Genomic DNA, 27,882 nt, shown 5'->3' with positions numbered 1-27,882 from the left:
TTTCAGAAGAGAAAGCTGCATTTTAACTTCCTTTTAACTTAATTTTAACATTTCTTGTTTATGGTCACTGCTGACCAGTTACTGAGCTCCTGATTCTGCTGTAAATACTGCTCTCAGAAGTTTCCTATGGTGAATTTCATTTTAAAATTTTGGAAGGGACTGGAAGCACAAGGAAATATATCAAGAGGCAGTTCTAATTCCTCTAACGGGAAATTTGTGGACACTGATAGAAGTAGTTACAAGAAATGACATCAGCTGCGACTTTCTTCTGTCCCATGAAAAACAAGAAACTTTCCCACTTTTTCCATAGTGAAATATCAAGATTTTGTAAAATGTGTCTGAAGTCTTCTTGAAGTTATACTTTGTGGTTTTCAGTGTTTTCTTGTTGTTCTGACATTCTAACTTGTACATTCCATGCCATCTATCTTATTTTTTTTTGCATTCATATTACTTGTATTTGTACGGCTGCACTTCAATCATCAGTCAGTGATTGGATTTATTGCCCCAACAGTTTGAGAGCTTGAGAGGAAAGAATCCCCAAAACGTTTGTCTGGTGTTTGCTAACAGTAGCTCAACATGTTTTGCCATTGTTGCCTTCAGTGCGCTGCAGGAAAAAAATGGTTTAATTCATTCCACCAACTGCCACGGTGAACGTTACTCCGCGGAGCTCTGTGATTGGTCAGCAGGCGGCTTTCAAACTCCTCCCCCACTGTCACCGCAACTCGTCGTCGGAGCCATCGGGCTTTTAGTCATTCAGCGGCAAGTTTTCGGGCAAACTATTTCGCCAAGGTTTGTAAAGTAGCCGTAGCTTTCCTTGAATTCCGCCGTGTGTCGCTTTCGTGTAACGCCAGTGGCGCTTTCTGTGCGGTTCTGCTTTATTCGCAGGTCAGAGAAGGCCCGAAAATGAGTCAGCTCAAAGAGCGCTTCGTGACTGTGCTCCATGAAAAGAACTTTGTGACAGATCAGTTGGCAACGCTGGAACAAAAAACGGGAGTGAAGCGAGAGTTTATCGTTTTGGGTATGTCAATGGCTCATATAAAGAAAGGACTGTCCTAATTGTACTTTAACAGACGAGAGAAATACATGAACTTGCTTTTAAAACCACACTCTAAATGCAGGTCCGACGTTATCTAGTCCATGGGACACACAGTTGTGGTAACAGTTGCATGACTTTAAGCTTGGTTTCATATCCTGCTTCGCTGCTGACGGGCTCACTTTATTGCCCTTGTCATGCTAGACTGCCAAAGTTCAACCATCTCGGACTTTTATACTACATTACAAGATTAGACTTGGTGTATATAATCTTCAACACGGCTATTTCGAAATTTGCTAATGAATGTGCTGCTTCTAACACCCCAGATCCCCCCAGCTGCTGGCCACAGGGGTATTTTTATCCTTCCTGAAATATCCATGGCATGGTAGAAATGGAAGAGGATACTAGGACTACTGATCGCCGAACTAGAAGCTGCTCCACCCGTTAGCTTTCTGGGTGTTGTGCTTTGACACAGCTCAATTGAGTCAGTGAGTTTACACAGTACAAGTCAATAACTGTCAAACACCTCAGGCGAGGTTTGGTCTACAGTGCCACTCAGCTACAGGAAACACGTTAACCAGGGTGACCTACATCCAAACCCACCATCTTTATTCAAATTCTCTCAAGTCAGATGGGTGTTTTCCGCAGGGCACTGCTATGCTTTCATATAACCGGTTTAGAAGGTCTAAAAAGTGGGGATGTCCACAGTTTGCTGGGCTGTATCGGACGTGAACCACAAGTATGTTTAAATGATGAAACCAGAGCAGAGTGCATTTGGGGAGTGTGCCCAGCTTGTTTGACTTTGCACATGTACCCTAATTCCTTCACATGAGGGCTTTGCTCATTTGGTCTAAACGCCTCACATGCACAAAGTCACTGGTTGTGGAAATCTTAGTGGACACATGCGTGTTTTCGTCTGCAGGCCTGTTTTTGCAAGAAAAAAAGGAGCGAAGCTAATGCTAACTGTGGCAGCTGCTTAATAATCAGTTGCTTGTTGTCACATAATGACCAGCAACCAAGTCATGGGACTGTATCTAGTGTTATCCACAGAGCTATAATATACTCCCGGTCCCTGAATGCCTTGCCTTGCAGACAATGGGATAATTGTAAAAGTGTAACAGTGCAACACTTTTAGCCAAAACAGGAGAAGTGCTCGTTCAAAGTATGCCAAAGTTTGCGCTGTACTCCCTTTGATATATCTCTAAAAAGTGATCGGGTTGTTGAAATAATACAGACATTTTCTGCACTCATTACTGGGCTCTGAATGATTTATATCTTCAGGCAAACTATCATGTGTTAAGTGGTTGATGACAGTATAGATCAGACTCAAACAAGTCTGATGATTGTTGTACATCTTGCAACCCTGACAGTTACATTTGAAACTTTCAGAAATTCAGTATGTAGTCAGATATACATTTTAATGTATAGTATAACAAAAACTGTGACGCTGAACGGCTGGAACGTAAACTTTGCAAAAGAAGCTCATGCCAATCGACAGCTGAAGTGGTCAATCGAGTCAGTCCAACATGTCAGAAATGAGGATTCTCATGTCCATCTAAGTTCTTTTTCACTATTTTGGTAGTCAAGGATTATCTGCCAAATCAAAACAAACAAAACACAGCAATTGTCAGTCTAAACTACAAATTGGCTTTTACTTTCCATACTTTCATGGCGTTGTTGTGTCATTCCTGGGGAGCTGTTGCAGCCCACCGCTCGTGATAATTAAAAGGACAACATGGCCAGAAAGCGGTGGTGAAACGGATCCAGTTCGCCAAACTGGCCTTCAGAGCAAACACTTGCGACTGTTAGCAAACACTGCTTGACTGATCTCTAAGCTGTGTTTAGTAGAAGATGGAACCAAAGCCACATCGTGTCCTGTTCTACCTGTGGACATGTCTTGTTAGTGCCCTGTGAACTTGTAAGTAAGTATCTAGCCTTTCGCTTGATACTTTTCCCACATTTCAGGCTTGTTACAGGCACTGATAATGAGTCGCGGGGAACAAATTCTTCCTTGTTGGCTCACCATAATGTTATCTCGTACTTTGCCTTGATCGGGGCTTGTCAGAAGAACGGGGTTACAAAGTCGAGAAACGTCTGGAGTTCATGCTGACTCTTGTGACACTCAGGTGTGAAGACAAAGATGCTGACTGAGGCAGACAGGCCTCTTCAAGCTGAGTGTTGGTAGCAGTCGCTTGTTAGGTTCGTGTTTTAAAGCCGACTTCTCCCCCCCACTCACTGTACTCGGAACAATAGTTATTTTTTGTTGTAACGTGATGCTCCTCCTAACTTGACTTTCAGCTGACCTCCACAGCTCTGTAATGAGTGTGTTTGAGTCCTATAATACAACATTACATAGCTGTGTAATGGTTAATTTTTTTTTCCTCATAGCATGTATAGGAGCCAAGTGGCATCGAGGCGTTTTTCTTACAATTGGAAAAAGGTCCTGCAGTCAGCTTTGCATTTTCCACAAACAACTTAACACATCTGTTTGTGATTGCCTCATGCAAAGGGCTGCTCTGCAGACTGGAGTGTTTGTTTCCTTTAACCACGGCGTAAAAGAGCTGGCTGGGGTCCTCGCATTCAGCCAGTTCCTCCGGTTTTATCTGTGTTAGCAAGAGCCGGGCGCACCGACCGTTTGCACGGTTGTTTGTATATCAACTGCAGGAAACAAATGAGATGTAAAGAGCCGGCAAAGGTTACGATGGTATCCAAGGATGTTATTAGTTGGGATGCTGTGTTACTTCAATGCGTTTATTGCCGTTGAGATATTTTAGTTTGATATCGGCTGGTGAGTTTTATATACGTTTGTGGCATTACCCACATGTACAGCTGCTGGAGGATTCGAAAGGCTTGCACCGAAGCGGTGTTTCCCACAGGTGAATCTTTGAAAGCTGGTCGATGAAGAACCGTGGTTAGGATTTCAAAGAAAAAAACAAAAAGGGAAAAGTCATAAAAGCTGGCCAGATAAAACAGCATCTTGCTTTTACAGCCTTCAAGAGTTTAAAGGCGCTGGCATGGTTGCCGCATCTGTCACGGCGGTGTCGCACCGTGACGTCAAAATGACGTTTCAGGCATGGCGCTAGTCTTGAAAAGACGGCGCAGCGCGTTGTCGTGCACCAGTCGATTTTTGTAACTTGGCGGCGCCGAGAACGACGAACCGGATGGACCGATGTGAGACCAGGCTCAGTGAGGAGGTGCGTTTGTACAGGCAGCTGTACGAAACTGCAGTGAAACAGCACAGGGAGCATGTAAACTCCCAAAACTGGTGCACAGAGATGGGCAGAACTTTGGGGAAAGTTGGAGAGTTCTGTAAGAATGTGTGGAAGAAGCTACGGGACAGATACGTGAAGGCAAAGAAGAGGGCAGAGACTCTGTTGATGCCGGGGGCTTCAAACCTTCACCTCTTTTAACTGAATTAAAAAATTAAAATGATCTGAAAACTGCAGCAGTATCATTAATTACAGTATTCTTGCTCTTGACAGCGGCATTGTTTTCTTCTCCACTTTAGTGGTTGAAGAGTAGCGGCAACCTTAACGTAGCAGCGCCACCTCTGTGACGGAGAAAATTGCAACTACTGGCGCAACGACTTGCGCCACTATACATGGCGGGCACGAAATCGTGACGTCATCAACACCGCTCGCGCTGGCAGACGCGGCAACCATGCTAGAGCCTTTAGGGAAGCATTGCAGCATGAAACAAAGCAGAAAGCAGTTCAGTTCACACACAAAAGCTGTAAATTAGATCACTCCTCAAATGAACTCTTCAAAAAGCTGTTTATTCGTCTGAGATCGTCAGTTTAGATTGGGCTTAACTTGTTCACTTTTGCAATATTTTGGTATTTGGTTACATTTCTCGGTGCCGTTGTTTGTGGCATCGTCTTGTTTTGATTGTACTCCTATCGCTAAATACCTGGGAAAAGCCCCTGAGTGAAATCTTCCCATTATCAAACCAGTTCAATTGCTAATCCCAATGCAGTTCCCGATCATATATGACATGGAAAAACACTTTGCACAGAAAATGGTTGATTGATTTGAAGCCCAGTAGCTTGATCAGAGTGCCTGTAGAGAGTGACATTGTGACTGTTTTCTTTTAACGGTGTGTAAGGATTTCATTGGGCATTAAAAGAAAATCCAATACCACAATTTTTTGGATCGTCGTCAACTCGGATATGTGTAGGTTTGAGGCTTTAGGCGTGTAGTTTCATGTATAATATAATGTGAGCTTTGAGATGTATCAAAGGACAGCTCTGACTGTATTTGAATATCAGTGTTTAACTTCAGTTTAGCGCTCCTCTTAGTCGCGATACTGAGCGCTTCTGGCTTCCCTTTATCAGGTTAGCTGACAGAAGTGTTTGTACAGTAACTGGAAAGCCCCCCCCCCCCCCTTTACTCTCGCCTCACTGCCGCCTCTCATCTTTCTTCCTCTGCAGGTGTTCTGAGTTTCGTCGGGCTGTACCTTCTGTTTGGATACGGAGCCTCGCTACTCTGCAACCTGATCGGCTTCCTCTATCCAGCCTATTTCTCGTACGTATGACGGCAGGTTTATTTCAACACGTGTCAAAACGCACTAACGTAACCTTAAACATTTTCTTCTTTTCTTTTTTTTTCCGTCTCTTCTTTGCAGACAAATTTCATGTAATATTCAGATTCATCCAGCAAACAACTTGTGATTTAAATTGTATCCAGTATTCTGAATGTTAAAAGTAGATGTGTCTAAACTTGTGAATGTCATTATTATGTGTCTTTCTGTTCTGGTAGGATAATCTCAGCTTTGGTCAAGGACACTTCTAAATGGGATGCAGCCATTATTAACCATTAAATGTCATTGATTTGATCTGATTCTTCCCTGATACAGTGTGACTAAACATTTTCTGTGGAGAAGGTCGATTTTCCTTCATTATTAACAGATTTTAAGCTAAAGTCGTGAATTTAATGTAAAAAGATTTACTAACTACAGTCGGTCAGATATTGGACATTAACAGTCGGTGGCGCGGTCACCGGCGGCAAGAAGGAAGGCACGCGCTGAGAATAACTGAGATGAAAATAGTGTTGCAAATCCCTGCTTTCAGCTTCTACTAGTAGCTTGTGTAAATATGACGTGCCCACCTGTTTGTACACTGAAAGATTTACCGCTCACTACAATCATCAAAGACTGTAAACTGTAGTATTCCTTTAAGTATGATATAAGCATAATAAATAGTTGGAGCAACCTCAATTGCAGCTCGGTGAACACACTTGGGTTGAGTAAGTCAACTTGTTTCACACAACACGAGTGAATTATGTAACCCCTCGCTTAGATTTATTAGGGATGATTAAACGGCTCGATTTCTCCTCCACCGTTTATACAGGCTTACACTTTGAAAAAATGTTGCGGCTTTACTTTATTAGTCTTCAAACGGTTTGCTGCCATTTAAATTCTTGTTAAAGATATGCTATTGAAATCGAAGGATCAGTGGGAGGTGTGGTAGAAATCCTCAGAGATCACCACGAGTGACTTAAGGCTGTTGTTTTAGTTGAATGGCAACACCTTAGCTGATGAGTGCAAACACGAGGTCAGCAGGTAGCACAGGTGAGCTCTCTCTGGAACTCGCAGCCAATAGTTGAACCCCTGCAGCTGGGACACGTTCACGCTGACACCATCTGTTGATACCGAGCAGCGTAACCCCTCTCTGTTACCTCACTGTCTGCAGTCTCTGTCTGTCCATGTGGTCTTAAAGCCGAGCCCAGTGTGTTGGAGTTGTTCCTGCGGCCATGTCTCGATGGAAAAAGATAATGTTGCCATGCTGATGTTCCTGCTAAGTCCTCCCCTGATTGAAACCTCTCTTTCTGTTCATTCAGGATCAAGGCCATTGAGAGCAGCGTTAAGGAGGACGACACACAGTGGTTGACCTACTGGGTGGTTTATGGGCTCTTCAGCATTGTTGAGTCCTTCTCTGACATCTTCCTCTTCTGGTTCCCCTTTTACTATGCTAGCAAGGTAGGCTCATATTTCTCATTGTAGTGTTTCTTTCTGTTTTCTTTTCCCGGTCAGTATTTGGTATTTGTCTTAATGCTTTTAGTGTTACTGTTTTCATCCAGAGTCTGTTGAGTTATTTAGTACCACGCTTGTAATTTCTTGGTGTCATTACTTTGATGCTTTCCTACGCTGCTCTCTTGTGGACACATTGTGTAAAGGCAGAAAAGGGAATATATTGCATGTTCATTCAAAGAATAAGTGAGTGCTGTCTACAGATGCTTTAAACCAATCCAAAGTAGGAGCTAAGAGAACTTGTTAATGTTGAGACACAGGCCAATAATCGTAAAGCCAAAGATGTTTTTCCCTTCATGCTTAATGTAGGACGTTTCGTTCCATGATGCACCAAATGTGCAGGTGACAGTTTAGCACCTGGACTCTTTCCCTTCTGAACCATCCTGATTTTATTAATCGGACCAGAGGACAGCGTCGATGAGCTCAGGCCCTTGATCACTCTGGCTTAAATGTGGCTTTCCAGTTGCGTAGAAGTGTTTCCGAGTCACTTCAGATACCGAATCAAGTCTGTTTGTTTTTAATGCAGTGATGCCTGTGGGCTCGAGGATCATCTGGTTATTAGCCTTGTCCTTTTCATGCATGTGTTTACTCACAGATAGTTCTCCAGATTCACATATAACGCAATAACACAAACTTTTTTTTCATTGACTAATTGTTCCAACAAACAGTCCAAGATTTAAAGCTCCTCCATGTTATGATGGTTTGGACGGGAATATGTATGGTGCAAGGTTTTTTTCTGAGATCTGTCCTCTGCTCTCTCCTCAGTGTCTGTTCCTGATTTGGTGTATGGCTCCCGTGACGTGGAACGGTTCGGACATTTTGTACAAGCGTGTGATCCGTCCATTTTTCTTGAAACATCAGGCTGCCATGGACACTGTGGTCAGCGATCTGACAGCCAAGGCTAAGAACATGACTGAGGCCGTCACAAAGGAGGGTGAGTCAACAATTGTACAAATGCAAGTATATCCACATTTTTATACAAATATATATATATATATGTACACACACGCACGCACACACAGATATATATATATATATATATATATGTATATGTAAAGTTCTCTACCTCTCATTAAAACAGTGTTTTCTCTCGGTTTATTCCACCAGCTGTTAACCGGGCCCTCAACCATGACAAGGACCAGTGAGGAGCTTGGAAAAGCTTGGTGTGTTTGCGAGTGAGTGACTGAGTGTATCTGTGTGTTGGTTGGTGTCTATCCTCCCCTCACGATGGATAATGTTGACCGATGTCCACGTCATGTGATGAACTGAAGCGTTGCTCTCCTGAAAATGAATAAAAGATGGTTTGTGCATCCACATCGGCTCACTGCTATCGGTACTGCGAAGATGATCAATGACACTGTGACCTTTCTGTGTTTTGTGATCTGATTTTTTTTTTTTCTAGGTAATTGGGGGAAAAAAGTGTTTATATAAAAAAAACTTGATTGTTTACTTGCAGCTTTTGCTTTTTTTGTATGTCTTTGAGCCACATGGGACAGAGAGAACAGGCTGGTTTCACTACAGTTATTCACTTAAGTTTTGAATAAATATGTCATACCAGAAACCTCAAAGATCAGGGCCTTTCATCATTATAAAAGCAAGCTGCCCTAAAATATCCTGATAAACAGCATTTTCTTACATTGACAATCAGAACTGGAGCTCTTCCTATGTCAACAGTGTCTTCTTACTCTTAAAAGCCTTAATCTTGCATGTGTCTGTCAGGGAGTGTTGTCAATCTTTAACAGCAACCGGGCATCTTCTTGTCTTTCGTCTTAATTTATTGTCTCGTTATGATAAAACAATAAAACTGGAAACCTGATGAACTGAAGAACAGTGCGTCTGTGTCTGGCTTTGAAATCTCAGACTTGCCTTTGCTTCTTCCACCTCTGCACCTCAGAAATGGGATTTTCTTTGGTCCAAATGACACTTTGTGCACCAGTGGTTTCTGCGACACTTGCACTCTGCAAGTGGTCTCCATTTTGTTTTGGAAGATGAAAGTTCTGGAACTTTTTTTCTTTCTTTCCCTTTTTTCCCATTTAGTCAAACAAATTTGAACTTTTGAATGAAATTAAGGGCTAATTCGATTTTTTTATTTTTTTTTCCTAATGTAGTTGTTCAGATTGGCCGTGGAAGAGAAAATGGCAATATTGTATACTATGTCTCTCCATTTCTTCATATCCACTTGATCTTTTGATTTCTCAGCTTCAAGTATATTCAGTCAGCCTAACCACCCACGCGTTGATTCGTGTTTGCCTCTGTGTTCACGCTCGGGGGACTTTGAATGGGAGGCCACTTTGTGTTTGTTCGCTGGACGTAATGCACTGGAAATGGTGGATGAGGCCAGTGTGCTGGACGCACTGCTCCAGAGGGAGAGGAGGGTACCCATCTGAAAATGGCTCCTGCATAGATGTCTGCTGTGCATTTGCTGTACAGAGGCTCTCAGTCACTAACAGCCAATGGGTTATTGATTTATTTGAAATGGTACCCAGAAACCAATTATTTCATTGTGTTGCTGTGCGGTTTGATCCGAGGCCTCATATCGAGTGTTGGCCCTGAAATGGCTTTGGACAGAGGAAGCAGGGCTGACGAGAAGGGAACACAGCATGCCATTTTTCAGTCGTTTTGTGAAGACGGACCTTGAAAAATGTGCATTAATGATAAATCCTAATGACTGCTGTGATTTTCTTTGTGCATCATGTCATATCAAAGCTGCTTTTTCTCATCTTATTTAATATCTCAACACCTTTTTAAGTTCTGTGGAACATTTTCAGCATGCTTTAGATTCCCAGTGTATAAATCCTAGAATGTTTTTTAGATGTCCCAACAACAACAAGGTTGGTATTTGTAGGTTTGAATGAATCAGTTGCCGGAAAAGAATCGCAAGAAAATCCGGTCAACCAATTTGGTTCCTTTGGTGAAACAACGGTAATCCTCTGACTTTTCTTCTTATACCATTATCTGATCCAGTACTTGCAAAGTTAATAAAAGTCCTGCTCGTGCATTCTGTTCAGTATATGTAGGTCTATGGCATTTAAAAAGCTTTCTCCCTTTAAAAAAAAACCTTATCTCAATCTGAATATCTTTTCCTAATCAAAATATTTCTCTGCACTACAGACAAGAAAATCTTTGGAATTAGAATTTCAGACCTTAAAAGTACTAACAAGATTGTTAGTAAAAACAAACCACTAATAGGCCTCAAGTCTTGTTTTTCATCCGCATTTCTTCAGGTTTTCTTCTCATAAGCTACCAATACTTGCTTAGGAACAAACAAAAAACAAAACAATGAGCCTTTTACTCATGTATCCGCTTTTCCCCGGCTGCAGTTCACACCGCTGACCAACAGAGGGAGACAAAGACAAAGCGGTCTGAATGGAGAGTTGGTGAGTCATACAGTGAAACCGTCACGTACAGGCAACAGAACTCAGAACGAGGCCTGACTTGGCTACGAGCCTATAGTAGCACCGGAGAAAGGCAAATTCAGGTTTATTTATGATATTACAGGAAATGACGGTAATGTTGACGCACATGACTTGAGCTTAGGATGCATTTAGGGGCCTTATACAGGATTGGTATATCTTAGTTCCTGCTTTATCGCCCTTTCACCTGGCATCACGTCGTTGATTTTTCTATCCACTATTTGTTGTTTCGTCATATTAAAATGCATGATATACTCACTACTGTAAGCTACTGAATCTGTGCATTTCCAGCGCTCTCCGTGGTGCTGGAACATAACAGAGTCGCTGTCCGTGGTGCTGATCGGGGATCACTTAATTAGAGATTTCTTTTTTATTTCCTTTCTTTTTTTTGCATTCCATTCACAAGTATTTTGGAGGTAAAAACAAATTCAAAGAAATGCAACTCTACCTCCACTATCTTCACACACCAGTTTGGCATACATTGAGATATTTTTCATCCCACTGTATTCTTCATCCACCTTCTTACCACGCATCCACGTCAGCAAAGAAATCCCGTAAATACAGCGGTGTTTTCTGTCTCTCTTAACGCGTTTCTCTCGGGATTTGCTCGTCTTAAATCCTGCTGCTAAAGGTCACAAGAACACGGATATAAGTCTGGTATGGCACTGCTTGAATGAATAGTTGTGGCATTGAGTCAATTGTTTGGAGATTAAAGGGGCTTCAGTTACATTGTTGACAATAATTTATTCAGTCAACTGGCTTTAATTTGATTGCGATTTGATTCTCAAAGAGCATTGATATTTCCCCTCCAGTTAAACTAAATGTATTAGATGGTCTTTTAGACTTGTTTTCATTTTTTGCTACCAGTATCATTTTGGTCTTTATGTGATCGGATTCGGCCAAATGTCTCACGTTGCATCCTTCGTCAAAAAATAGTTTTATATGTTGGGAGTCCAACCACCAGGAAGTGTTTGAACTAAAAGAAAACCAAGTGTGGACAGAGAAGGGAGAGGGCATAGCACCTCCCACGTATCTGCGAGAAGGAAAGAGAGAGAGATAGAGAGAGAGGCGGAGAGACGGAGGCTGTGCGCGCGTGTGTGTGTGTGCGTGTGTCTGCTGTGGTGGTGTTGGAAATCGGACGACATGAGCTCTACATGAACCGCGTAAAATACTTTAAGACGCTTTCGGCGTTTCTCTTTCATCCCTCGGAACCGAGGAGCAGCCTGAAGCGGAGCTGTACTTGACGAACAGGTATGGACACTGCTGCTTTCTACGGATGTTAGATGTTGGTATTCAGCGGCGTAGCCGCGGTCCTTCTACCAATGCTGGCTGTTGTGCGCACAAGATTCCTGCTCTCCACGGCCGACACGGGACGGCCAAAATCTCACTTCCTCGATCCGTGTTGCTGTTTAAAATTCGTACGCGCCGACTCACATTTTTGTTCAACAATCTCGGTCGTGCGAATGAATTGTGGACTGTTTCCTATATGCCCGCACAGCCATATTGGCAGTCAGCAGGAGAGTGTGGTGGGGAGGGGTGGGTGGGAGAGGGCAGAGATGAGAAGGTGTCGGGATTATCATATTGCTTTGAGGAGTAAAGCAAGGTGGAGGAGGAGGGGGTAGTTGGGGGCGGGGGGTTCGCTGCGACTGCGAAATGATGCACCGCTGCGAGATGGCGATCCTCTGGTATTTATGAATGAACCAAGCAGAGTGGGGTGGTCTGTAATGGCGTTGCGGGCCGACGGCAAGCCCTCCTCTGCCACCCCCTTCCTGGCGAGAGTCGAGGAGGACATGCACGTCAACCTTAGTCTTTACATTAATAATGACGCCGGCGTGACGCATACAGCCCGATTTCTGTGGCAAATGCCGCGGTTAATCCTCCATCCGGTTCTGTGCTTCTCGATGTCGCCTCCTCCACGTCTGATGTGCTGCTTGTTTGTGGTGCCATAACTGGAGATGAGACACGCAAAAAGGGAATTGTGAATCATTTAGATCCTCAAAGCGTGTGTGTTATATGCATGTGACTCAACTTCCTGTCAGCACAGCCCGTCAAGTGTGTGCGTGTGTGTGTATGTGTGGATTGCGGGGTTTGAGATAGGAGAGGAGAGTTATGGCAGTAAATCCCGTGAGTAAAGCTTTAAAAAAGTGCGGTTGAGAATAGCGCAGAGATGCAGACTGTACTAAAACGTGCATGTGTTGGAGGATAAGTGGGTGGATGGGGGGAGTGTCAGGGTCCTGTCTGCTGCTCTGTCTGTCTGTCTGTCTGTCTGTCTGTCTGTCTGGGATGCTCACAGCGCAGTTGCATAAGAACACTTGTCTCCACTGAGGCAGGATGAAGAAATGACTCAATACATGGTAACAAGCGTGAGCACAGTGAGGCAATGACGCCGGCCAGGATGGCAATGCTTCTTGTGATGCAGCAGATGAGGTTGGAGGCTGATATTAGAGGATGATGAATTTGATGAGGGATTTTTTTTGTTGTTGTTTTGTTTTGTTTTACTTCAAAACCTTTAGCATCAGATTGATGTGAGATATCAATCCCAGTGAGGAAGAAATGTGTAAATTGTTCTTGCAGAATTTAATCAGAGAACATAATAAAATAGAAAATATATTCACGCATCATGTATGAATATGTGCATGTATGTCATACAGTGGGCCAGAAAATGCAGAAACATGCTCCTGATAGGTTTATGAAAGATGAAAATCCAAACAAGAAAAGTTGATCCCCAAAACAATTATTTTACCAATGGATTGTTGCCTGTGTAGTTTTTTTTTAAATTTTGTTTGTTTTATTTTTTTCTTGGAGGATTTCCATGTATCAGTGAATGAAATTGTGGGATTTTTCATCAGTCTATTTCTCTTTAAGAAGATTCAAGGAAGTATTCCTGAACAATAGTGTGATTTTTTTTTTCTTTTAGAATAAGTGAATCTTTTTCGGTTTAACTGTTAAATTTAAAGTTTTGTTAAGACTGACAGCATCACTTTCAACCCTTTATGAGAGGCCCCTCTGTGATGTTTTAATTTCAGATGGTTGTCACTACATGTAAGTTAATGCTTGATTTAGCCTGTGCAATTCAACTAGCATCAGCGGGCTTATACATCATGTTGTTCTTCTTCGTAATACTAGCTCAAATTGCTTTAACAAATGCAGCCAAGTGTTCCATCGCTCGTTTGGGATCTGAAGTATAGTATTTACTATGCTGTGATACCAAAGGAGATCAGTGCTAAAGTGCTATAAATCTTCTGCAGGCATCAGCCCATTTGAAAAGTTCATATAATCTCCATTATTCGTGGCATTATGAGGAATTTTCCTGGAGTTATGCATTACTAATCTCTGGCCAGAGTGGCTGCTCTGGACACTGTGACCTCAGAGTAATCATGTTTCATTTGACATTCTGCTCAGACATCAGCCATCTCTTAAAAATAAATGTCATGCATCTTTGATTCTCTTTATAAAATATATCAGAACTTAGAATGTCTTTTTCCTGTCTGCTTTTTTATCGTTTGTATGTTTTTTAGATGTCTTATAACCCCAATTGCTTCACGGTAGCTTTGGAAGGATTCTAGAGTGGGGTTCCTTTGCTGTTTCTGTTTTTAGCCATATGGTTATCAGACCTGAATCCGTCAACTGGTATTATTCATTGGTTGATCTTGCCTTAACAGATTAATGGAGTCAGTCCAAAACTATCAACCTGTCACCATCTGTCACCGCAGAAGAGATTCTGAAGCCACCAGTCTTCAATCAGTGCTTCGGTCAAGTCAGGGCCTCATGGGAATCTAACAATAGGCTTCTATGAAAAATAATAATGAATGAGTCTTATTAAAACAATTCTCTTAGAATTATTGCTACTCTTTACCATTGCTATCAGCCAGGTCCCTGTGTGTCTCCCAGACTGGCAGGCTGAGGGATTAGCAGAGTCATATTGAGAGAGCAGAAGGAGCAACCCAGGAATCCCAAAGTCACACTAATACTCAGTACTAATACACTCAGAGACAAGCTACTGCTGCACAGAATTAGCATGATTAGGGTTACAGTGTTTGATCACATCTCAGAAATCAATGTTCCCAAAGGGAGGAATTATTGTTTTGTATATATATATATATATATATATATATATAAATCTGACAGATAGCTATAACCTTTACTGTGTGTGGCTCTGCATTAGCTCATGCTGAGTCAAAAAGGTGTGGAAAGTGTATCAGAGAGCTTTGAGGAGCATGTGGTCTCACGCTGTTGTCGTGCTGGACTGTTGGTAACTTAAGTCCTGGGAATTGGGTCAATGCAGAGGAGGCCACAAGCACAGAGGAGGTTAAGCTCAATGATTAGCTACTAAGCCAAGACCACAGTGCTTCAATCTCTTGGACAGCGTAGCACACGCATCCCATGCACATGGGGTTGTGTGCGCTCAATCAAAGTATAGACTGATGCTGATGAGAGTCAAAGTCTCATGCATAACTCCCATCTGGCCACAATTCAACTTGGTAATCTGAGCAATGCATAGAAGTGCTGTAATTCAATTCAGACAGTATGATTAGTTGTTTAAGTTCTGTATTTCACCGGCCATCCTTCTTGCTCTCCCAATTCCCAAAGCATCTGGATGCTGTGTAAAATGTAAATGAAAACAGAAAGCAAGGATTTTCAAATCTTATAAACACAATGCTTTATCCAAAATAGCAGATATAAATCATTTCAAATGTTAATAATGAGACATTTTACTATTTTATGAAAAGTAGTAGCTCATCTTGAATCTGATTGCAGCAACAAATCTAAAAAAGCATCCCTGCTTCTATTTGTAGTGTAAACATCTGGGAACTGAGGAGACCAGTAGCTGGAACGTTTTGAGAGGAATGTTGCCTCATTCGTGTCTGGTAAAGGATTCAAGCTGCTCGACATACCTGGATCTTCTTTGTCATATTTTCATTTTCATGATGCTCCAAATGTTTTTTTAGTTGGTGAAAGGTCTGCACTGCAGGCTGTACATGGTTAATGTGGTTTTGTCTTGCTGAAATATGCAAGGCCATCCCTGAAAAAGTTGTTGTCTAGGTGGAAGAATATGTTGCTTTAAAAACTGTATATATATTTCAGCATTGATGATGCCTTTCCAGATGTTCATTTTGCCAGTTCCCCATACCATTAGAGATGCAGATTTTTTGACTGAGTGCTGACAACAAGCCAAGATGATCCCTCTCCATTATAGTCCTTATGATGTGGTATCTATAATTTAATTTAATCTGACAAAAAAAACTTTGCTTCAGTCCATTTTAATGATTTATTTTGGCCCAGAGAAGATGGCAGAGTTTCTAAATCTTGTTAACATATGTCTATTTGTTTGAAGATCACAAGCATCCCATGTTGATTTTGCAGCTGAGCCCCTTACATACAGAGATGTTTCCAGATTTTCTAAATCTTTGCAAGAAACGATGGGCTGTAGATTATGGAATATTCACAGTTTTAACAAATTTGATTAAATGTTTCATTTAGCAGGCCTACTTAAGACGCATTGGTCACTGTAATGACTTATCGCTATTTTCTAGTTTGTAAAAAGTGGAGTGTAGAAAAAAACTGTTGAAAAAAAATCTAATCCTGTTTGTTAGGATCATTGTTTGATACATTTGAAAATATGGCAATTTGGTTGTAAGCAGATTGACTCATATTTGACTATTAAACAGCCTGTTCAAAGATAGGAAGTCAGAGGCAGGTGGAAAACAGCTGGCTTGACTGTGTATAAAGGTATTAAAATAGACCACTGCAGAATAAACCCATTAAAAAGCAGTCATTTGTGCTTGTGCAGGGCTCATATGCAGAAGTCTCTCTTGGCTGAGCACAGCAATGTCCTGCTTGTCTGCAAATTTTATTTCCTTTGGAATGGAGCCAGGCTAACATAAACACAAGGTATCAATGTATCAATTACAAATATTAAGAGAAGCACTCATTATGTAAGACTATTCATTTAACTTCAGAACTGCATCATCATTCAACTAAAAATCTTTTTGCAGGTTTTCATTCAGTGCTGAAGGGAGAGTTTAGATGTGTCGGGCATGAATCTGTTTAATTCATCAATCGTAAAATAATGATAACGTAAAACTGTGAGCACCACACTCTGTAGAGGACTGATTCTTATAATGTGTTGTGAAGTATTTGGCATTTTTAGTTCTTTGAACATAAAAGAAACATTTCCTTTCTTTGCATCATCATGTTCCAACACACTCCCCCCCCCAAAAAAAAATACTGGAAATGAAAGAACAAAAATCTGCAGCTTCATTGTCTTTTTTCCAGGAAAACTATGGAGAAACATTTTTTGCAATCATGAGCCGCAAATTAAAACCAACCAAGATCTTTCGATATGCGCTTTCCGAGCTTTCTCTCTGTCGTAGCAGGTGTGAGTGCAGTGAAGCAGCGGTGACAGTGAATCAAAATTCATGAACTGAAACTTCACAGTCTGCTCAAATTCTAATGAAAACGCTTGAGTCTTAAAATTGCCTTGCTAAAAACGCTGATTAATTCCTGAGTACACGCACACATATAAACACACACACACACACACACTTTGAAAGACCTGAGCTGGTCTGTGTGCAGAGAACAGTGAATCTTCTGCTTGACTGGGCGAACACAGACACACGATCTTACACCTACTGACAGTCTGACAGCTGAAGAAACTTTATGCAGATTTCAAACACTGCGACATGTGTGCCCCCCTGCACACACGCAGCCAGGAGAGGACAGACAATTTCAGAAAAAAAATCAAGCTGATAATCTGTTGATCCTGTCAAACACTCACTGCCGCGTATCCACAGCATTCCGGTATGAGCAGCCTGATTAAAACCCTCTCTCTACAAGATACCATGGGACCGCTTTGTGGGTGTCTATTTAATCAGGCTCTTGATCTGTTGAATGGTATTGTGTTTGATGTTAGTTAATGCGCTTCCTTTATGCCGCTGCGTAAGTGGCTCTCTTGAGGAAAATTATGTGCATATTTTTGCTAAAGGTGACATTTCTTTCCTCGCTGTTTAAAGTAAGCGGACGGAGAAGGCTGCATTGCATCTATTTTCTGACTGAGAGGAGAAGAGGCTTGTTTGGTCTGTGCCAATGTTATCTGCTAATGGAGTTTGGCTCCACAGCCACAGATGCATTTATAGTGTACCATTAATTCATTAAAGAACTGCAGTCCTCTCATTTCAAATGAAACAAGAGACGAGAAGGGGAGAAAGGGTAGAGACAGCTTGCACTGGGGAGGAGTGTCATTAATCTCAAAGGCCCGGTGTCAAGGACAAATGGTAAAGTGGTGGAAGTACAGCGTGTGTGTCACTGTGAGGCTGCACCTGTGTGCGCAGTTATAGCTACTGACACACACAGGAAGATGCCTAATTTTAGCTCAGGTGAAAGAAGGAGGGGAAGGAGAGTGGAAGAAGGTTTTGATGAGCAGGAGCTGGAATCTAAGTCCAGAAAAACTAAAAAAAAAACTAAAAAAACAAACAGGCACCAAGGGTGGCAGGACGACAGGCTGTCAGGGCCCAGAGAAACGAGCTCCATCGATTAAAACCGCAGCGGCTTTAGTTTATTGATCAAACGGCATGGAGACCTGGGGAGTGAAAGGACAGGAGGCAGAGGGGGAAGCAACAAGAGGGAGCGCAGGGAGCAGGTCAAAGACAAACAGAATAACAGATGTAACATGGATACGTCAAAAAGAATGCGTGAACACATATCAGCATCAACAGCACGCTCGGGTGTGAAGCTCCATTTTTTTCATCTGTGTGGCCTTGCCTTTTAAAATCCAGATGATTGTGGAATTTTTCTTTTCTTTTGTGTGCAGCATTTCATTACAGCTGTGGGACTATCAACAAAAAGTAGTCTTTTTCAAATAAGAACTCCAGTTTATCGCCAGAATTCTGGCCAGAATTTTCATCTGTATTGATAGCACTATGCTCATGAAGGTTGCAAAGTCTTGGAACAGCTATACTTTTTAAGACAGACAAGAGAGGACAATAAATGCTCAAACTAAGCAGTTTTGATTCAGCAACAAAAATAAGACTTACCTGTTGGATTACAGCCCAAGTTGTCTGATGCAGTGTGTCTTTAACAATAATTTTTATGCTCTCATTTTCAGTGTAGCCTCCTAAAACCGTGTGTAAACGACCTAGTTAAACTGGAAACACAGTATGATCTGTTTTTGGCCACTTGGAGGCACCACAATGAGCTGTAAACAAAACACTGACATACTAACAACCTACAGGAGAAAACATACTCAAACGCCCAAATTGCTCAACATGGATCAACTCTTTGTTTTGCGTCAGGTCACATAGGAGAACTGGTTCTGAAGTAGCACTTAAGCCTATTTCCTGACAGAGCCAAGAACTTTTTGTGTTGAGGTCTTGTTGCATTGTAGTAAAATGTCTTAGAAAAATGAAAAAAAGAAGAAAATAACAACCAACATGGATGTGGACATGAAGCAGCAGCGTATTGTAAACAAGTATTATATTAAGGCGGTGTGTGTGATTGCTGTGTTATGGGTTGCATAGAGCTGTGCACTTTGCCATCATAAACAACACTAATCTAAAAGGTAACTGGAGAAAAAGGAGACTGAACCAAAACCCTAAAGTGTGCCTAAAACACAAATCAATAAGTTGAAAGATGCTAAACTTGCTCTGAATTACCATACACTCATTTGAAATTACCGGTATAAAAGCACACCGAGTGTGCAAACTGTGAAGGACGCAGTCACGTTAATACGATTACTATACTATAGTAATATTTGTAGTTTACATGGTCAACTTTCAAACATTCACATCAAATTTGGATTTTAAAACCAACTTAGTGCACCATTTGTGCTCAAGTCCATCTTCATCTATCTATGTGTTCCTGCCTGACACAAAGCAGACTAACACGGGATTCAGTGAGCAGCTCTGGCAGCTCAGACCACAGTTTTACAGCATGACTGAAGGCCTCATTAAAACCAACAGGCAATGCAGATGACCATTGTTTCTGGCAATTCTATGCACTTTTGCCCCACTGTAATGTTGCAGCCCATTAACATGTATCCATCTGCACAGCTTTTCTATTGCCTTTAAAAACAGCCTGCCGTACTCCAAAAGAGAGTGACTTTGATCAGAAAAGGTTAGTCACGATGGGGAAGACAGATTTCTGCCAGCAGATCTCACTGTTTTTTTCAAAAGTTTTGAGATGACTTTGAGTCAACTTCAGGCATGAAAAAGCCATTAAAGTAGATTTCCTGTAATTTTCCAGACCAGAGTGAAACAGTTCGTATTCTGCAGAGATATGAGCAGATGCCTGCAGCGTCTGCTGAAAATTAAACTGTGGTTGTGAGTTCACCACGTTCATAAAACAGTCTGAAATGTCACCCATATTGCACCGACTCACCATAAAACTCATGCGGCTCTCCCCAGCTCCCCATTTATTTTGAACTACTTGACTGATATTATCTTATTATCTAGTGTCTGGCAATGAAATTACAGGTGCCCCGCTATCAATAGTATTGTGGATTCCTGCAGTGTAAGGATGACAGAAATCCACTCACGCCATACAGTGTCGATGGCAATTTACTGTTTCATTACAGCTGAAGCTTTGAGAGCAGCATGATCAGTTCTGAAGGAGTGTCTCATTGTAGGACCTTAAAGAAAGTGCAGAGCCACCACAGATGGGTCTAACCGAAGCTATACACATTCAGACAAAGACGCGAAGCAGGGACACAAGAACACAAAGATAGCTACAGACTTCCTGTGAGGAAGTTGTTCTGATGCATATGCATGAGATGCAGCAGGTAATATTCACTGTGTAGTCCATCAGTGTGTGTTGCTGCAGCTGATCCCTTATTGGATTTATAATAGAATAATTTTTTCATCTGTATGCTATTGTTGTTGTTATGTTATAACACAAGTGTGGACTGGACAGTTTGCTTCATTTTTCATTTTTGGTAATATAAGCTGCATGAGCGCAAAATATGCTTTTCTGTATTCTTAAAGGACAAACTTTAAAGTTCAGGGCAGGAATTTGTAAGATAATTTAGATATTTTTTCATAAAAATTTGAGCACTTGGGGCAACAAGCTGGCAACCCACAACAAAGCCTCATATCAGAATGTGCAATGGCCATGTTGGTCCACAGTGAAAGCAGTTTAACAAAAAAGTCAATAAAATGTGTAAAATTACCACAATTTCAGGGGTCCAAAATCGTTACATGCCTGCATCTGCCTTATCATCCCACTATGCTGACGTACATTATGTGAAACTGTCACGCATGCAGAAAATTTGTAAAATGAACATATTTTCATGGCTTCAAAATAGTACAACATTTACTTTAAAAATAGCAACATGCTTGTGTTTTCATATAAAGTGGAACCGTCTCGTTTATGATACTCTACAACCATAACATAGTCAAAAACACCTAGAAGGTGGAAGGAGTGGCTGGACTGTGGCATTAAACTACCGATTGTCACGGCAGAGGACTGACTACAAGCCCTCTACAACCAAGTAATATAAAAGGTCCAAATAGAAGCAAAACAGAGAGGCATTGATATATATGCGTATATCAGTTTAGTAACATATGTACACCCTAATGAAATCAAGCAAACTGTCCAATAGTACACACTACAATGTGCTTATCTGAGAAGCTATTAATATTTAATTTTTTTGTGTTTTAACTTCAACTTTGCAGTTATTTCCAGTGTTGTCATGGATGTGTCCACACAATGTGGATGTTTTGCAATGTGTTTTTACTATCCTGCCATGTATGCAGGCCTGGAGATTATTCTTGTGAGCAGTAAAGACTCCATGTTGGTCTCCTCCAGGGTTTGCTGCAGTCTCTATCGCTGATAAATGATGAAATGCAGGGATGTTTTGGGGTTGACACTGAGAAACTGTAAATCTGCAAAGGGTATTGATTAGTGAAATGTCTGCGTCAGCTGAAATACTTGGAAGATCACCAAACTCATCCTCTTTAATGTGTACGCTGGCTCAAAGTCTAAGTGTGCAAACACCTAAAAGATTTTGAAGCCCAGTGGCCTGAGGGCGAGCTCAGCCCAAGCCTGAGTTCTTCTTCCTCCCTCTGTTTTGTTTACTTTTGTATATTCCAGAGATCCTTTTACATCACTTTTCTTCATCTTAATTCTTCCCTATCTTCTCACCTCCAATATCCCAGGTGTAACACTGTCTTAAGCCTGATAGGGCAGAATGCCGGAGCAGAGCAACGACTATCGTGTGGTGGTGTTCGGGGCAGGAGGCGTAGGGAAGAGCTCCCTGGTTCTGCGTTTCGTGAAGGGCACTTTCAGGGACACCTACATCCCCACAGTGGAGGACACCTACCGCCAGGTGATCAGCTGCGACAAGAGCGTGTGCACCCTCCAGATCACAGACACAACGGGCAGTCACCAGTTCCCAGCCATGCAGCGTCTGTCCATTTCTAAGGGCCACGCCTTCATCCTGGTCTACTCCATCACAAGCAAACAGTCCCTAGAGGAGCTCAAACCCATTTACCAACAGGTGCGGAGTGTTAAATATGTGTTTGTGAATGGCTGTTGGAAGAAACAGCTGAGTGAATGAGTGTATTTTTATATCTATATTTAGGTCGAACAAAGGAGAGTATTTTGTACCTGCAGTTAACATTTTAGAACGAATTAGCATTAGCATCAAACTATTAAAAGTTTAAACTTTTATGATTTAGAATTTGTGAGCACAAAGCAATAACCCTAACTGCCACAACAAATCTAAAAAATTCCATCAAACAAAGTACCTATTCTTCATAATTAATTCCTTATTTGTATATTTCATATACAACTGGTGTGATGTGTTCAGATCTCTTAGTCCGGGTTAAAACTCTAGCAGCAGCGTTCTGGATGAGCTGCAGATGTTTAATGCTCTTTTTGGGAAGTCCAGTTAAAAGAGCACTACAGTAATCGAGTCTACTGGAGATGAATGCATGGATGAGTTTCTCCTGGTCTTTTTGGGAGAGGAAACCTTTAATTCTGTTGATGTTTCTGAGGTGGTAAAAAGCTGCCTTGGTGACAGCTTTGATGTGGTTGCTGAAAGTCAGAACTGAGTCTATCAACACTCCGAGGTTACGAACCTGGTCAGTGATTGTAAGGTCCCGAGTCTCAAGATATTTACCAATGCTGACCCTCTTCTCTTTGCTCCCAAACAGAATGATCTCAGTTTTGTCTTCATTTAATTGTAGAAAATTCTCTCTCATCCAGGTGTTTATTTCCTCCAGACACTGACACAGTACGTCTGCTGGGCTGCAGTCGTCCAGTGACAGAGACACATAAAGTTGTGTATCGTCTGCATAACTGTGATAATTGATGTTAAAATTCTGCAATATCTGACCCAAAGGGAGCATATACAAGTTAAACAGAAGAGGTCCAAGAATTGACCCCTGGGGGACTCCATAAGTCATGGCCAATCGCTCAGATTCATAGCTGCCAATTGTAACAAAATAACTCCGGCCTTCTAAGTAGGACCTGAACCAGTTAAGGAGCGCTCCAGAAAATCCAACCCAGTTTTCCAGCCTGTGCAACAAGATTCTGTGATCTACAGTATCAAACGCAGCGCTGAGGTCCAACAGGACCAGGACTGAAACATTACCAGAATCAGTATTCAACCTGATGTCGTTTAACACTTTGACCAGAGCTGTTTCAGTGCTGTGATGACGTCTGAAGCCTGATTGAAAGTTATCAAGACTTTAGTGACTTGGGAAAAATGCCTGATGCCAGTGAGTTGTTAACTATTCGTAGGAGATCGCTTTCTACTGAGGTAAAAACAGTTTTTAAAAAGTCGGATGGTATTATGTCCAGAGTGCAAGTTGTTTATTTCAGATGCCGAACTGTTTCCTCTAGGACTTTTAAGTCAACAATATTAAATTGTGACATAACATCAGAGTTATGTCACAATAACAAGAGTTATGAATAGGGAAATGTGTTTACTTTCATATTGTATCATAACTTAGTACAGACTGGCAACACATGCTGAAAGTATTATGATATGATGCTAAAAGGTAAAATTTAGATTTAAATTTGATTGATTTGATAAATGATAGAAAAAAATGATTGTCATGAAGGAAATGTCCAGCAAAAAAATATATCATATTCCAATACAATGATAAATACAGGAAAAAATACACTTTAAAGAATAAATATTGTTAAAATTGTTTTGATAAAAAAGCAGTCTATAAACGATCCGTCTTGAAATCTCACGTCAATAAATGTCTTTTCGTCTTTTATCTTGCCATGCACTGTAGGCAGGAATTTTCTCATGATGCTAAAATTGCATTAAAGATTAACACCATTTCAACATTTTTGGTAAAAATGTACAATGATCACTTTTAACCATTTTAGCCAAACATAGCAACATCTCCCCTTGTTTTCCTTTCCCTCTGCAGGTCCTGGCCATAAAGGGTAACGTTGAGGCAATTCCCATCATGCTTGTCGGAAACAAAAGCGATGAGACCCTGCGAGAGGTGGAGACCAAGGATGGGGAGGCACAGGCCAACCAGTGGAAGTGCGCTTTCATGGAGACGTCGGCCAAGACCAACCACAACGTCACTGAGCTCTTCCAGGAGCTCCTCAACCTGGACAAGAAGAGGAACATGAGCCTCAACATCGATGGCAAGCGCTCTGGGAAGCAGTCCCGTGCAGAGAGACTGAAGGGCAAATGCAGCGTGATGTAAATCAAGAAGAGGAGTAGAGGGGAGGGAAGAGAAGAAAAGGGGGGAGGAAACACAGACCAGGAGAAGTAAGAGAAAAAGGCAAGACAGAAGAGAGACTCACTAAACGAATCACCTAGAGCAAAAATGTTTGGAAATCTCATCATCCACATCCTCCTCCGTTTGGGTGTCACATTCACAAACACAGGGCACTCACAGGTTGGCGCATACGTCCATACGCGTTTGGCTAAAAGGAAAGATGAGTGGGATAGAGGTGAGAGGGTGGCCGAATACCAAGAAGACAAATGAATATAGAAACAGTGAGGGTGTGGATGTGTGCATCGTCCAAGTTCTACAAAACCTGTGCTTTGGCAACAGTACAGGCCACAGACTGAGACTGAAGGTCTCGGATCAGCCCAAAACATTTAACATCTCCTCTCAATTCCACGCCTGTCCTCCCTCCCTGCTGTGCTCACTCTTTAAAACTCCCCTTTAACATCCCAGCACTCTCTGCATACCCACTATTATATCTATAGAGAAATGTAATGTAGATGTAACAAAGTCAACACACTTAGTTAAGCCCACTCATCTGGTAAAAATGTCATTTTTACAGACTGATGTGTCCTTCGTGCTCGTGATAAATGCGGGACTCAAAGGTTTGAGACTGCTACCATGACCACCACTCAGCAAAACATATGACCCAGCCATGTCCCAGAGCCACAACAGAGGACTCTGATGTATATAAACATAGGGTATCTACATATATGCCATCTAGCCTACATGCTCTACCCCAACTAGTATATAAGTTACAGAAAGTAGACTGACATCTGAAGGATGAAAGCTTAGATTTGTGGCTGGAGGACAAACTCACTCATCTCCTCGACCCCATCATCCCTCCTGAAGAAAAAGACCCTCCTTCACATTTATCTCACTGTTATGTGAAGAACTCATTTTCAAACCCTCTAAATGTCCTCGTCTGGCGTGTGGAGGCACCCAGCTGCAGGGTATGCACACTGATAAGACGCAACAATCCTTTTAAGACTCTCATCAAGTGTAAAATAATTCTGAACGAAAGGAAGCTAGACTCTCATCAAAACAGAAATACAAGCCTGCTTTGTCAACGAGGATGTTACACTTGGATAATCATTGCCAAGCTGGTAAGACGAAAGGGAACTGGGAGCATTTTTGGTTCTGAGGTTAAGAAGGTACGCTTGCTTTGGCACTTTTCATGTGAAGGTTTCTCTTTATGCCTTTGTTTTCCCTTGTTTGTTTGCTTTTTTTATTGCTCTTTAAGTTCATGTAAAGAAACAACAAAAAAAAGCTCCTTAAACAAAAAGCACACAGAAGGAAGGAAAAAAAGGAGCTGCTTAAAGTAAACTTGCTTTATGTGGATTATCCAGTAAATTGCTAATTGTTTCTTCCTCCGTTGGTTTGGTTGCTTTACCTCTTGTGCACTCATCCAAGCATCAGTGAACAGGACACAGAATGATACACACACATGTATACACACAAAGCATGCACACAAATGGATCCATGTGAGTGTCAGAAAAAGAGGAAACACAGTTACAGAATGCTCTGCCAGTCATTGGTGACTGACTACATGAAGACAAACAGGGCTCACTGAGCCTAAATGCCCTCACATTGCACTTTATATCATAATCACACACACAAACAACTTTAATTTGCCATGTTCCTGCTTACATTATGTATTAGATATCCTTCTGGAGCCACTGAAAAGCTCAGCTGCATATCCAAAGTGCATATATACACCTTTTATTTTCACACAGGGGCTTTGAATATTATACACAGGACAGCCAAAAGCACAATACTTTTTACCAACATATCTGTCAGCATTTTTATGTGTTGGTGTTTTTTTTCCTCTGTTTTTGTACATGTTTTGTCTGTTTGAGCAGTCTCCATCTATTCAGCAGTCCTGCGCATGGAAGAATAATAGTGTCATAATCATAGCTCGCTGTTCTGTCTTGATGTTTTATTTGTCCGGTACGTGGCACAATGAGGTTGTGGTTCTGCTGAACAACAGGGTATTGTGACGTGACCGGTTGGCTGTGTTTGTGAAATGTGACGTAATCCTGCCGGGATCGTAGGTCATAGGATGCTGGGGGGTGGGGGAGGTTGGATTATTTGTCCACTTTGCTCCATTTCTCAGGCAGTTTAAACAACAATTTGTGTGGGAGATAATCTGCTTCTGTACTGTTAAACCCAAAGACACAAATGGCAGCCCCTTTTAACTGTGTCCATCTCTCTGAAGAAAAAAAGGGAAAAGCACAGCAACTGTTGTCGTCTGTCCCTCTCTCTGTCTTTATGTGTGCAGCAGTATCAACAACTGGGCTCTTTAGGGTGACATTTTACTTGAAGACTTGCTTATTAATCAGCAATGCCTCATTTATTAGCACTATGTAAATTGTCCCTCCTGCATCATTCATGCCCACAGACCCTCATTAAACTATTCCAGATGTGTAGTTATTGTAAATAAGCACATGGTAGTTTGATGAAATGTCTTTTGAGAGCTTCAAGTAAGATGTTACCAATGTAAACAAATACTGCACCCACTGTCTTACTGGGAAGAAGTCCTTTGTAACAAGGAGATGTTGTTACAGCTTAAGGTCCAGTGCCGCTATGTACTGTAATATACAGCTAATTCATGATGCTCTTGATATCTTGTATCTGACTCATCCACTTTCCACATCTATCAACAAGATGATACTAGCAAAATGTGAATATGTAACTAAAGGTTCCACTCCATGGCTGTTACTTTTTATGCTTCTGAATGAATCTGTTGTTATTGCTGTGTTGTATTTTGCACTGATGTGAGGTCCTGTTAAGCTCCACAATTTACATCATAAACACACCCTTTACCTGTTAGATGCCAGGGACGCTCTCTCAAACTCTTTTATGCTCCTTTCTTTGTGAAAAAGACATGATTTAAGTTATATTTCCTACAGCTTGTTTTGTTTTTGTTTTCTTTGACCTATTATGCTACCAGATACAAGGGTGCAACTTACAGCATGTGATGTGGCCATGTGAAGCATTAAATCTTAAAAAAAAAAAGAAAACAACAACAACAAAAAATAGTTTAATAACCTAATTTGATGTTCTGCTGGCGATGGTGCCACTGCATAAATATCAGCTTGACACGTCTGGTTGCTTCACGCAAATCCCTGATTGCGTGCGCATGTTTGTGCTATCTGTTGCTCTGCTGACGTTGACAGGGGAGTTTCATTGTTCATGTCCCTGGATGGAATATGATACAGAAGAGAGGAAAAACAATGAGGCAGCGCATGCGAGAGGTATTGACGATGAGCTGGAGCGAGGGAGGGAGCTGAGCTATCAATAGACATAGTGTGAAAATATGAAGCGTACCTGCACTAGCCGTGGCCTATGAGATTCAGTTGAGCTTGCATGAGGGAGCCTTTGTAAGAAGACGCCGCACATGGGGCGAGTCTGAGAATCCGTTGAGTTTGTGGACACCTCTGCCCCCGTCCTCCCATGGCTAGTCTCATCTCATTTATCAATGAAGCATATACGCTCCCGTATAAGTGTGCGTGTTGGAGCATCCGTGTGTGTGCCCATTCAGCCACCTTTTTGCATTCTTTCACCCTGACCTGCATGAGTTATGTGTGTTAACATGCTTGTGTGCTGTTGCTGCAGCATCTAATGAAGTGTGTGTCAGACACACAGTGTCATGGAGACCGCCTACATGTTCTGCATGAGTCATCCGACACAACACACCCCCTTTCAAACA

General features: G+C 41.7%; 2 protein-coding genes across 2 annotated transcripts; both read left to right on the top strand.

The window, feature by feature from the left end:
- The first annotated feature begins 687 nt into the window (after positions 1–687).
- LOC142366372 (receptor expression-enhancing protein 5) lies at positions 688–8,888 on the top strand. The gene is made up of 6 exons (XM_075448239.1): positions 688–789; positions 886–1,018; positions 5,463–5,556; positions 6,871–7,009; positions 7,826–7,994; positions 8,168–8,888. Exons 2-6 carry the CDS (start codon positions 904–906, stop codon positions 8,203–8,205), a joined length of 555 nt encoding a protein of 184 aa, XP_075304354.1. The 5' UTR covers positions 688–789; positions 886–903; the 3' UTR covers positions 8,206–8,888.
- Positions 8,889–11,546: 2,658 nt separating this feature from the next.
- Positions 11,547–24,182, top strand: diras1b (DIRAS family, GTP-binding RAS-like 1b). Its single transcript, XM_075448306.1, has 3 exons — positions 11,547–11,724; positions 21,624–21,964; positions 23,856–24,182. Exons 2-3 carry the CDS (start codon positions 21,656–21,658, stop codon positions 24,141–24,143), a joined length of 597 nt encoding a protein of 198 aa, XP_075304421.1. The 5' UTR covers positions 11,547–11,724; positions 21,624–21,655; the 3' UTR covers positions 24,144–24,182.
- Positions 24,183–27,882: the final 3,700 nt, after the last annotated feature.

Source organism: Odontesthes bonariensis, chromosome 17 (genome assembly GCF_027942865.1).
Source record: "Odontesthes bonariensis isolate fOdoBon6 chromosome 17, fOdoBon6.hap1, whole genome shotgun sequence".
Classification (NCBI taxonomy): domain Eukaryota; kingdom Metazoa; phylum Chordata; class Actinopteri; order Atheriniformes; family Atherinopsidae; genus Odontesthes; species Odontesthes bonariensis.
Note: the sequence above shows the minus strand (reverse complement) of the source record. Positions and strands in the feature narration are given on the sequence as shown.

What these genes read in the sequence shown, in the direction of transcription:
- diras1b (XM_075448306.1), top strand. Translation starts at nt 21,656, where the DNA reads ATGCCGGAGCAGAGCAACGACTATCGTGTGGTGGTGTTCGGGGCAGGA. An exon ending in TCAAACCCATTTACCAACAG is followed by an intron (nt 21,965 to 23,855) that starts GTGCGGAGTGTT and finishes TTCCCTCTGCAG; the next exon opens with GTCCTGGCCATAAAGGGTAA.
- LOC142366372 (XM_075448239.1), top strand. Translation starts at nt 904, where the DNA reads ATGAGTCAGCTCAAAGAGCGCTTCGTGACTGTGCTCCATGAAAAGAAC. An exon ending in GCGAGAGTTTATCGTTTTGG is followed by an intron (nt 1,019 to 5,462) that starts GTATGTCAATGG and finishes CTTCCTCTGCAG; the next exon opens with GTGTTCTGAGTTTCGTCGGG. An exon ending in TGAGGCCGTCACAAAGGAGG is followed by an intron (nt 7,995 to 8,167) that starts GTGAGTCAACAA and finishes TTATTCCACCAG; the next exon opens with CTGTTAACCGGGCCCTCAAC.